This window comes from Triticum dicoccoides, chromosome 2B (assembly GCF_002162155.2).
Source record: "Triticum dicoccoides isolate Atlit2015 ecotype Zavitan chromosome 2B, WEW_v2.0, whole genome shotgun sequence".
NCBI lineage: Eukaryota > Viridiplantae > Streptophyta > Magnoliopsida > Poales > Poaceae > Triticum > Triticum dicoccoides.
Window position 1 is genome coordinate 376,401,147 of NC_041383.1, and position 12,311 is coordinate 376,413,457.

Below are 12,311 nucleotides of genomic sequence, written 5' to 3' on the forward strand. Positions count from 1 at the left end.
ATGGGTGAGATGGCAGTGTCGGCGACAGTGGCAGTGAGGTTGTCGGCATACTTGGGGTTGGGCAGGAACTTGCCGGCCTGAGCGCGCGTAGTCATGGTGTGGGTTGGGATGGGCGCGACGCGGCGACATGGACGTGGTGGCGTGGGCGGCGGTGGAGGGGTGTTTTGGGGAGCAGTGGGAGGGCTGCTGCTAGGTGCAGTGGGAGGGGTGGCCGGAGCGGCTGCCGGTGTAGGTGCCGTGGGCGAGGAGGGTGCTGGCGTAGCTATGTTGGCGGGAGGGAGCGATCGACCACCGTGTCACCAGGGTGGTCTGGAGAAGTGGCGGGTCGTGCCCGCACAGTGCGAGGTCGCCGGGGAACGAATGGGAGCACGAGCTCGTCGTCAAGGGAGTGCGTTGGGTCAGGCGGCGACGTACTGGATTGATCGCGAAAGGGAAAGCGGCGCTCGTCGAAGACGACATGACGAGAGATGATCACTCCCCCGGTCGCGGGGTTTAGGCATCTATATCCCTTGTGGTCAGTGGCATAGCCGAGGAGGACGCACGGTGCCGAGCGTGGGGCGAGCTTGTGAGGTATTCTGGCTGTAAGGTTGGGGAAGCATAGACACCCGAAAATGCGCATAGCTGTGTAGGCGGGGTGAGCGCTGTACAGAAGGAAGAATGGTGTCTGGTCGTGGCGAGGTCGGCACGGCCGTCTGTTGAGGAGAAAGGTAGAGGTTTGCAGCGCTTCTGCCCAATAGGAGAATGGCATATGGGCATGGGACAGGAGTGCTCTGGCGATGTCGTTGAGTGTACGGAGCGCGCGCTCGGCGCGCCCATTCTGCGGAGACGTGTATGGGCACGACATGCGCAGGGTAATGCCAAGCAAGGCGAAAAGGGCACGTGAGGAAGCATTGTCGAATTCTCTACCGTTGTTTGTTTGGATAGTGAGGACAGGGAGATTGAAATGGTTTTTGACGAATGTGAATGAAATTGTGTATGATGGGGTAAACGTCGGATTTGTGGCGAAGAGGATGTAGTCGTCGAGCAACAATAGATAGTATTGACAACCAGAATTACTAGGTACGGGGGAGGTCCAAACATCACTGTGTACAAGCTGGAACGGAAAGTAAGATACATGCGATGATGAACTAAAAGGGAGTTTAGTGCTTTTGCCAAGCTGACCCGCCTGACACACGCCAGTGGTGCTGGGTTCTGGGGTGATGGCGGAGGGGCGCAGGGTCCGGTCGAGGGAGTCGACGGTGGGATGACCTAGGCGTTGGTGCCACAGGTCACGCGAGACGGCGGTGAGCGCGTGGTGAGCGTGGGTCGGTGGCGTGTACGACATGGGGTAGAGCTCGTCGCCGGCATCATTACAGCGGAGGATCACCTTCCTTGTTCTTCGATCCTTGAAAGAGAAGCCAAGATCATCAAACTCCACATTAACTGGGTTATCACGGGCGAGAGCTTTGACAGAGAGTAAATTTTTGATGAGGTAGGGAGAGACGAGGATGTTATTGAGGTGGAACGGGAAGGTGGATGTAGGTATGGTGGTGTGACCGGTGTGCGTTACTGCAAGCAACGATCCGTCGTCGACTACTATGCGGTGTGAGTAGCAAGGGTTTGCGGAGGAGAGTATACCTGACGACGACGCCATGTGCGACGAAGCGCCTGTGTCCAGGTACCAGTCGGTGCTCGGGGGAGATGGCTGCTGCTGCTACACCGTCATGTTGTTGAGCGCGGCGATGAGAGCGTTCTGATCCCACGCCGGAGTTGAGGATGAGGGCGGGGGAGCAGGCGCGGGCGTGGCGTTGTAGAGCGGGTGAGGAGGCACGGCCGGGTACCAGGCAGTGGGCGGGGCAGCGTTGTAGGCGTCGGGCGCTGTCGCGTGGTGTGTGGCCGAGCCGGCGAACGGAGGAGCCCCGCCAGGGCGTGGCCCAAGGATGCCGGGGCCGGGAGCATGGGGCCGCCATGGCATGGGCCATGCATGCACCATGCCAGTCCATGGAGCGGGTGCTGGAGCAGCAGGACGAGGAGCTTGGGCGCCCCCGCCGGAGTTGTGCGCCCCCCGCCAGAGTTGTTGCCCCGTCCACGGCCGCGGCGGCCGCCGCCCTGTCCATGGTTGTTTCCACCGCCTTGTCCAGCAGCAGCGGCTCTCCCAGAGTTGTTGGCGTTGGCGGGGGCCCGAGCAGCATGGGGAGCCGTGTCGGTGGTGGTGTCGGCGGCCAGCCTGCTCTCCTCAAGGAGAAGAAAGGCACGGCATCGCAGGAGCGACGGGAAGGGAGTCTGCATGGTGAGAATCGGCACGGCATACCTGAACCGAGGATGAAGCCCACGGATCATGTTGAGAACCTCGTCGCGGTCGCCGACGGCGGCGCCGAGCTCGGCAAGGCGATCGGGGCAGTCCTTGAGACGCGCGAAGAAGGAGAGGATGGACGACCCCCCTTGCTCGATGCGCCGGAACTTGGTGGAGAGCAGAACCACTTGATGTTCGGCGTTGGCTAGGAAGAGGTTGCAGATGGAGTTCCACACGGCGGCGGCTGTAGCGCCGCGCTGGTGGATCAGGCCGAACACCTATGGACTGACGCGGTTGTACACCCACGAGACGATGTGAGCATCATCCTAAAGCCAGTACGGATCCTGGGGGCACGGTGGCCCGGTGATGTGGTCGCCGACGGGCCTGCTTCTGGAACATCACCTCAAAGAGGGTGCGCCAGTGGGAGAAGTTGGGAGGGTTCAGCGAGAGCACGATGGGGACGTGCTGGTTGATAAAGATGCCCGCCAAAGGAGAGATGGCATGTGGCGCCGTGGAGGTGGAGGCGCCGTGGTCGGAGACGAAGAGCGCCCCGCGGTTGAAGGCGGAAGGGGTCAGGAGAGTAGGGTTGGGGGGCTGGCTCACCGGTGTGGCCGGCGTGCGTGGTGCGTGGTCGTCGGTGCCATGGCCAGAACGTGGGGAAGGAGGTGGAGGAGGTGGAGGCATCGACATGAAAGCGAAGCAGTTGGGGGGAAGTGGGCAGCGGAAGAGGTCTATGGACCGGAGAGGAGTCCAGCGTCTGATACCATGTGGAGGAGTGAAAGAATGAGCAATCCACCTTGGGTGGTGCTGTGATTGATCTCTGCTTATATAGGATCATGTACAGAGGGAGCGCCGAGCGCTAGCGAGAGAGCGTGGTCGATCGTGGAGATCGTGTACAGGTGCAAGCAGGACGTGGGCGAACGGGATTCTATCTATACAACTAACAGTTATGCGTCTCTCTCTCTCTCTAAGGGGCAGTCTGCGTCTATCTGAGCTCCGTGCAATCTAACGCTCTTTTTTTTAATTTGAGAAACTGTAATCTAACGTTCGGTAGGCGACCGGCCAACAGTTGGGCCGGCCGCTGGCGCCAAGCGTCGCCCAACCTAGAAAGCCCAATAAGAGCCCAGCCTGTCAGGGTATAGCAGAAGCATTCGGGCAGCACACCCCCAATCCAACTAATCATCCCCTCTGATGGCCTCGCTGCTGCGCCTCCCCTCGCTACTCGCGCCGGCGGCGGCCAGACCGGCGGCCCTGCTCCGCCACCGGGGCCGCTGCCTCCACACGTCTCCGGCGAGGCTATGCCCTGCCGCTACGGCCGCGGGTGCTTCCTCGGCAGCGCCCGTTAAGATGGAGACACGCGGCGGCGACAGGGAGGGGCAGGTGACGCCGCGGTCGACGGACTTCAACGCCTGGTACACGGACGTGATCGACGCCGCCGAGCTCGCGGACTACGGGCCAGTGCGGGGCACCATGGTCATCCGCCCCTACGGCTACGCCATCTGGGAGGCCATACAGGTCGGTGCTCCAGAGTAGTCCTCCTTACCGCGTGCTCGCTTCAACGCGTCTTAATGCCCGTGCTTGTTGGGCAGACTTTGACATTGTTGGTGTAAACAAGAATGGTAGTTACCTGGTGCTACTGTGAGGCGATGCTTGAATACACTGTGAACTGTATGAACTTATTTAGTGTTGTGTACGTGCGAATTGTAGCAACCATAACGGTATCTTGGCCTCGCCTCTCAGTCTTATACCTCTAGTTCTCACTTCCTGGCGTGCCACTCTTACCATTTTATCGTTGCTTATGCATTCGAGGAATATTCATAAAATGCTGTCAATTTTAGCGCGTCCTTAGTATAAACTTGTAATCCTTGCATGGGACTGGAAGTGGAGTACTTCATAGCAGGAAGTGTCTTTAGTATAGAGTTTGAATATTTTTTATTTTTGTTGTTGTTGTAGGATTATTTGAATGTAAAGTTCAAGGAGACGGGGCACAGCAACATGTACTTCCCTCAGGTACGCATACCATGTTTCATTTGGCTGCGCTATTTTTTCTGTAGTGCCCAAGCCAGAGTCTTGATCGATCAAGATGTTAGTTTGTTTCTGCCGTTCTTTGCTCTAATTCGATGCATGTCGGTATCATTTAATAGCGCCACACGATGAAATATAATCCTTTTGTAAAAATATCAGTTTATGTCTTGGCTTATCTATTGCTGAGCTATGATCTTCATACCTGATGTGCAGGTGCTAGCTATTAACTTGTTTTGGATGTAAAGCAGGCATAACAAAGTGAAAAAAGAAATATCATTTGAAACATAGTATGAACGCATGCACGTGTTCCAGATACTTACGTCCTATATGTACTCCCTCCATTCCAAAATATAAGGATGGTAGGGACCCGATCACACTACCACTCAATTGCTCACAAGCACCATTGATTCGAGTACAGAGTATCAATTACACACTAATTGATACTCCCTCTGTCCCAAAATATAAGAACGTTTTTGACACTAGTGTAGTGTTAAAAACGTTCTTATATTATGGGACGCAGGGAGTAGTTGGGTAAGGAAGAACAGGGGAAGGGGAACGAGAGGAAGAAGAGAGCCGAGCCGCCGGTTGCTGTTTGCCGTGATCCACTGGATACCCCGTTCGTAGCCTTCTCCTGTGTACTTGTAGATGCAGCAGTGGTTCAGGAGCCATGTACGAGTACAAGTTAGGAGGGGCTCCTAACATCCCCCCCTCCTTGAAATGTGGCTTGACCCCAAGCCGACGCCACAGAGAACCGCCGGGATCCCATTGCACTCGGTGTTCCTTGACTAGCTCGAAGTCCTGATGATAGTCGAAATCGGGGTTGACTTGAACGACAAAGTTGTAGTAGCCGTGGCCGATGGTGACTCCATCCCAAGAGGCGCCGCGGAAGTGGTCGTTGCCAACATAGTCTTGATCGAAGTTGAGGTAGTACTTGTGGTCGATGGAGCCCTGCACGACGACAGCGACACTGGTGATGAAACCCCTCCCTCCTTGAAAAGTGTCTTGATTGGAAGCTGAAGTCCCATAGCCTTCCTGGATGACTGTGAAGCTCCCTAGATCATCAGGTGTAGCCCACACTCAGATTTTCCGCTCCTCGTAGACTTGCATGACTGGCAATAGAATGGCAGCAAGAACCCCCGTAGTGCTATGAGCTTGTCAAGTCTGCAATCAAGCTCCAACGTTCCATGCAAGAAATGGATGGTCATCCACTGATTTAGTTCGCTGCTGCCCATTGGCTTCTCCATTCTCAACTGGATGCATATAGGAGTCGCATATGCAAGCCAGACTTCAAACAAGTAATGCATCAGGGAAGTCAATGCACATGTACTGCAATTATAGCTCGCAAGGCCTCCGGGATCCCACAATTGCTCAAGGTGGTCACCACTAGCTGAAGTATCTGGAGTCCAGCGAAACATTTGTTTATGCCCAAAGGAGAATGATACACTACCAAATAGACTGGAATCTGAATAATGAATCTCTGTTGCAAATTGTACAGCCTGAATTGCAAATAGTTTGAGAGTGTAGAAATACCAGCCACGATTAACCTCACATAATATTGGTTCAGAAAGGGGACGAGGCAACATAAAAATATGTTGTGAATTTTTGTCCCGCGATTGATGCTTGTCCACCTGCCATTGCATCGTGATACCAGCTGGAGCAAAAGACAATAATGGCCAAAACTGCACGAACTGAAGACAGACACTACTCGGAAATGTTGTACTTAGAGCACCCAATCGCTGCTTGCTGTGAAGGAGCCTGTCATGACCACTGAAATCTGAATCATTTTTGCCCCGTTTCAAAAACCACGAGCACGAGAGCTGCACTGGAAGTATCCTTATGCAATTCCCAAGGAGATTGGAGCACCGTTCCCATGCATTGTTAGTGTGAAAGTTGATTGAAGCACGACCACTGCCTTTAAATTCTTCTTGACTCGAAAAAAACAAGTGCACTGATATATGCATAATGTGAATTATTCCCTTCAATTTATCAGAAATAGGAATGCAACCCAGAACAGCATAGTCCCAATCCACTACGTGATGCTCACAAACAACCATAAATTGATGTTCAATATATTTCACCTTAGGCAGTTCTGAACACACTTGCACTGCTCGGCAATCGCAAGAACCAGATGGCCGAGGAAGCTTCAGGTGGACATTTATTTGACCAAATCTGGACTTCAGTTGCAGATTTGGAAAATACCTTGAGAAAGCTCTAAGAGAATTCAGATTACCAGATAAACTCTACATCACATAAATGACTTGTGGTAGCATCCATATGTGCTTCCGAGTAACTCCTTCAGGATAGCAAGCAAATGATGGCCATGGCATAAGACAGAGCCTGCTAACAGATGTTTTCCTCTTGGAACTGAGTGGCCATGCAACTTTCCATTGAGAATGTTTAGAGCAATTAGGAAAAACGGATAGAGTGTTGAATTCCACTCTCTTTAACCCAGCCTCACAACAATTGCTTGACTCAGTACAAACTAAGGAAGTGAGCTGTCCTTGTTCATACTTGGGTAGTTCTAACCATACTTGTACTGCTTGGCATTTGTATGGAAATGAGGGCCACAGTAGTGATTGCAGCTCTGTCTTGCTGCCATTACCTTGCAAAACGAGAGTTATCACCACTATATGAAGCAAAGAAGATGTCTCCCAAAAAGGCCAATGCAGCAGCTCTCGAGCAGACTGAACAGGAGGCGCCCGTTCTTGCAAATCACGCTTCATGCTTGGCTGCTGATCCCGTGGCCACCACACATATCCGGAGTCACCGGAGACGCAACCACAAGCTATGCCATGGAGCAGAACAGTGTCTTTCACAGCACATGTACCAAATTCCCACAGAGGAAGTGAATCAATAGGATATGCAGAGAGTAGTCTGAACAACAACACTAGTAAACAAACTGGATATTGAACCCTGAAGCTTGTAACAGACTAGTTCATACGGCCCAAATTGCATGAACTGAAGAATTTTTTTGCTTGAATGTTCAGTGCTTAGAGCAGCCATTTTCTGCATGCTCAGAAATAGATGTGCAGTCGTGATAGGTAGATTGGAATGCTGCACTTGAGGAGCCGTAGTAATAGAGCAAGCACATAGTTCTAAAAACCACTTTTTACCTTCATGAAATAACTGCTTACAAAAACATGAATCATCCTTGTCCTCTGATGGCACACCGATTTGAAATGACGGCCATGGAGTTGGTCGAATCTCATTCCCCTCTGCAAAATGATCTGCCAGAAACGATGGCCATGGTGTCGGCCATATCAAAAATCCTAGGTGCCTTGTGGGCAATGAGACGTCCAGGTCATGGTTCAGGAATGGCTGCATTGAATAGATAGCTGAAAACATAGGAGAAGATGGAGTGGTCAGGAGCCTGTCTTCCATGGCTAGGGGCGCCCACAGGTTAGAATCACCGTTGCTAGCAGGGTGACTGAGGTTGGTGACGAGCACAACTGTGGTTGCTGGGAGTAGTGATGCCGTCATGACTGGCAATGTGAGCGACGATGTGACAGTGACTTGGTTCGGGCACTCTGTCGAACAGATCACGGGCATCGTGGCGATGCAGTCAAGGGACGCATGGTGGGTAATCTGGAGGACCTCCTGGACCTTGATGGTTGAGGTTGAGGAGAAGACGCCGGGGAGGACGGCAAGCTCGGGAGCGACTTCGGCAGAGGCCGCCACAATTGCAGACTCGTCTGTGCCTGAAACAGCGGCACGGCAGGTGGTGTCGTGGTTGGTGTGGAGCACGGCCGGAGCAGTTGTTGATGTAGCAGTAGTAGCAGCAGGTGAGGCAGCCGGATCGACTCGCGAGGTAGCCCCGGCTGGATCGCCCGTGCGTGCAGCCGCGAACTCGGACCTGATGCTATCCAGTTGCACCGATAGCTGCACGAGAAACCACAGCATCTGGTCATCTGCGGTCATGGCGCCCCACTCCGGTGGATAGACGAGGGAACAAGGAGCCTGCTCTGGATCGGACATGGTGCTGTCGCCGGTGGAAATTGGGGAATCGGGGGAGGTGGTGGTGGGTGAAAAAAAAATTGTGGGAATATTTACTGGCTCTGAATACCAAATGTTAGGGACCCGATCACACTACCACTCAATTGCTCACAAGCACCATTGATCCGAGTGCAGAGTATCGATTACACACTAATTGATAGTTGGGTAAGGAAGAACAGAGGAAGGGGAACGAGAGGAAGAAGAGAGCCGAGCCGCCGTGTGCCGTTTGCCTTGATCCACTGGATACCCCGTTCGTAGCCTTCTCCTGTGTACTTGTAGATGCAGCAGTCGTCAGGAGCGGGGCAAGCCCATGAGCTGGCCCAAGAGGCCAGGCCCTGTACATCTACGAGTACAATTAGGAGGGGCTCCTAACAAAGTTGTATTAGTTTTTATATAAGTCAAACACGTGCTTGTTTGACCAAGCTTTTAGAAAAAAGTATCAACATCTGCAGTACCAATTTGTATCACTAGATCCATCATGAAAAATATTTTCATATTTTATTTAATTTATATTCTGTTGATATTTTATTCTACAACCTTGGTCAAACATACATAAGTTTGACTTGCACGGAGCCAATACACCTTATATTCTGGAATGGAAGGGGTATCTTTTTTATAGCTAATTAGCTAGTCTATTTTATCAAATTATTGCTGTAATTGGTGACTGTTTCTTCTTCACACATAGCTTAGCTCATGTTTTATCTGAATGAGACTGTTTTCTTGGCATTCCCCTTGATATACTTTCTTATCCTTGCCCTCTTTGTTGGACCAGTTCATACCGTACTCGTTTATAGAGAAGGAGGCCAGTCATGTCCAAGGGTTTAGCCCGGAGCTTGCAGTAGTTACCATTGGAGGAGGAAAGGAGCTGGAGGAAAAACTTGTGGTAATACTTTGCTCTAGTTTTATGAAGTTAAGAACCATTATATTCACTTTGAACAATTCTTATAAATGTGATTAATTCTGTGAGTGGGTCACGGTCACTTCTAAAGCTGCACTTTTTTGTATTTCCATTCTCGAGGGCTTTGTAGGTAAGACCAACAAGTGAAACCATCGTAAATCACATGTTCACTAAATGGATCCAGAGCTATCGTGATCTCCCTCTCATGATTAATCAGGTAACCTCATTGGCAGACTTGGGTCAACACACTCACTATCATTTACTGTACTAATTATTTCCTATTATTCTAGTGGGCCAATGTGACAAGATGGGAAATGAGGACTAAGCCATTCATCAGAACTCTTGAATTTTTATGGCAAGAAGGTCATACAGCTCATGCAACCCTTGAAGAGGCAGAGAAGGAGGTTTGTTCATCATTCTGCAAGTTCCTTTTGCCCCTGAACTTGTTCAGTACCATGCCATTCATGTAATGATACAGATGTGAAACAATGAAAGGTTCTAATGCGCTGTCATCTGCTCCATTTCTTAATACTCTGCAGGCGATGCAGATGATTGATGTATATACCAAATTTGCTTATGAGCAAGCTGCAATACCAGTTATTCCAGGCAGGAAATCAAGAGTGGAGACATTTGCTGGTGCTGATCGGACCTACACTATAGAAGCTATGATGGGTGACAAGAAGGCCTTACAAGCTGGAACTAGTCACAACCTTGGCCAGAACTTCTCCCGTGCCTTCGAAACACAGGTTGCTCTTTACCAACTTTGAACCGTCTCATTTTCTTGGCATCTTGTGTGCTTCCTGTACTCAATCATTTAGCTATTATAAGTAGTTAAGTACCTATTGCAATCCTCTGAGACAAACTGTTTATTTTGATTTTCCCCACCTGCTGCAGTTTATGGATGAAAATGGTCAACTTGAGCACGTATGGCAGACTTCTTGGGCTATTAGCACTCGGTTCGTTGGTGGGATCATCATGACCCATGGTGATGATGCTGGTTTAATGCTTCCACCAAGGATTGCTCCCATTCAGGTCTTATCCCATTGCTTTGTTTACACCTTTGTGCGCACAAAGCTCAGGCCCTTGTACCTGTATAAGTTTTTCCTTCATCTGTCTTGTACTCTACAAAACCCCTGTGGAAGTTTGGATAAAAGGGACACTCAATTTTTTTGGCCGAATCTCTTTTCTGCAAAGTTTTGCATTGTACTATCTACTCTCAGTATTTTGAACTATACACTTGTGAGTAGAATGTAAGAATTTTTTGTTCAACACAGGTGGTAATAGTGCCTATTTGGAAAAAGGGTGACGAAAAGGGTGTTGTTATGGAAGCTGTAGCTTCAGTTCAGAACACGCTCAAAGAAGCAGGCATTAGAGTCAAAGTGGATGACTCAGAGCTGAGAACACCTGGGTGGAAGTTTAACTTCTACGAAATGAAAGTAACCACTTTTGCACTTCTACTGGAATTCCAGTTCAGTTATTTTCCCCTTCTACTTTTCCATAGGCTTGTGCTTGACATTTCTTCCATTGTTTTGACAGGGAGTTCCCATAAGGATTGAACTTGGTCCCCGCGATGTAAAAAACAGGAGTGTTGTGCTTTGTAGGCGAGATGTCCCTGGAAAGCAAGGAAAGGAGTTTGGAATATCTATGGAACCATCAATATTGGTGGATCATATAAAAGGCCGTCTAGAGGAAATTCAGGCATCTCTTCTACAGAAGGCCATCACATTTCGTGATAGGTACTTATGATCCAGAATATATTTTTTATGAACTCATAACTTGTCTTCAAGAAGTGTTTATTGCTACTTTCTTATGCCCGTTTTGTTCTGTGCTCTTGTGCCATGCTTTCCCCATAGTGATAATAACTGTTCTAGTGTGTACCTGTGTTTGGTTTATATGTACTTGTCGTCGAACACATGGATTCTTTTGTGGGTTCTCTTCATTGCATGATCCAGATTTTCTTTATCAGAACTAATAACCTTTTCACTCCTTGCAGTAATATAGTTGATGTCAACTCATATGGAGAACTGAAGGAGGTCATTTCCGAGGGTAAATGGGCAAGAGGTCCATGGTCAGCTAGGTAGGTCGTGTTTGAATGGACGGCTTTTATCCTTGTGGGTCAACGATGTTTTTTTATTTGACGGTTTGATTGATTTGTGGTAAACTTCAGCGATGCGGATGAGCTGAAGGTGAAAGAAGAGACCAGTGCCACCATCAGGTGCTTTCCCTTTGATCAGCCGGAGGGTGCGAAAAAATGTTTCATGACCGGCAATCCAGCCGATGAAGTTGCTATTTTTGCAAAGTCATATTAGGCCATCTTTGTGCAACCAGAGATCAGAATATTTTTATTACAGATTCTTTTCTCTTTTCCACAGTTTCTCTGTGGTCTTTACTGACCATGAACGAAGAATTTAAAGTTTTTTTTCCCGTGTAAATCCACAATCCGCAAGATTGACACGATGCAAGATTTTAATTCTGTCATGACAGCACGGTGCCAGTGTATAACAAAGTCCTTTTGTCAAGTTGTCTTATTTTGCATATAAATATTCTGTTCTTCCAAAAGTACCGTTTGTTGTAATTTCCCTCTTACGGCCATTAAGCATAAAGTTAGCTTCATAAGCAGTTAAGCACACCTGTTCATGTAAAAAATAAAAGAGGTAAGTACTTGTCACACTTGGCCACTTGGCCGCCACTTGTCCAGTGTGACTTGGCATGGATCGGGCCCTACCTGTAAGTGTGAGCTAGCGAGTGAGAGGAGAGGGTTTAAAAAGAGCCAACCGTTTGTGGCAGAGGGCATGTAATGTGACAGACTGTAATCCTCACCCAATCCTTCCTCTCTAAGCAAGTTCTTCCTCTCCAAGTCTCTCTCTACCTCACCTCCTCCGATCACCTTCCCCTTCCTGGTTCGTTACAGTTGGTAATCAGAGCCAAATTTGCCGAAATTTTTTCTTCCTTGCGTTTGATTGTGGATCGATAACATCCACTGCGCCGGTGCGAGCTGCCTCGGCAAGCCGCGCGAAATCCGTCGCGGGGTTCGATCCCCTTCAACGCAGGGCGACGACTCCCCCAAAGGCTTCGGCGGCGACGCGGCAGGTGCTGGCCGCCATGGACGAGGGGAACAACAGC

The 12,311-nt window shown here is 49.9% G+C and overlaps 1 protein-coding gene across 1 annotated transcript; it reads left to right on the forward strand.

Moving 5' to 3' along the window:
- Positions 1–3,437: 3,437 nt before the first annotated feature.
- On the forward strand, positions 3,438–11,707 carry LOC119363735 (proline--tRNA ligase, chloroplastic/mitochondrial-like). Its single transcript, XM_037629105.1, has 11 exons — positions 3,438–3,787; positions 4,226–4,282; positions 9,063–9,173; positions 9,319–9,405; positions 9,479–9,592; positions 9,728–9,934; positions 10,083–10,220; positions 10,463–10,624; positions 10,725–10,924; positions 11,182–11,265; positions 11,356–11,707. Exons 1-11 carry the CDS (start codon positions 3,464–3,466, stop codon positions 11,495–11,497), a joined length of 1,626 nt encoding a protein of 541 aa, XP_037485002.1. The 5' UTR covers positions 3,438–3,463; the 3' UTR covers positions 11,498–11,707.
- Positions 11,708–12,311: the final 604 nt, after the last annotated feature.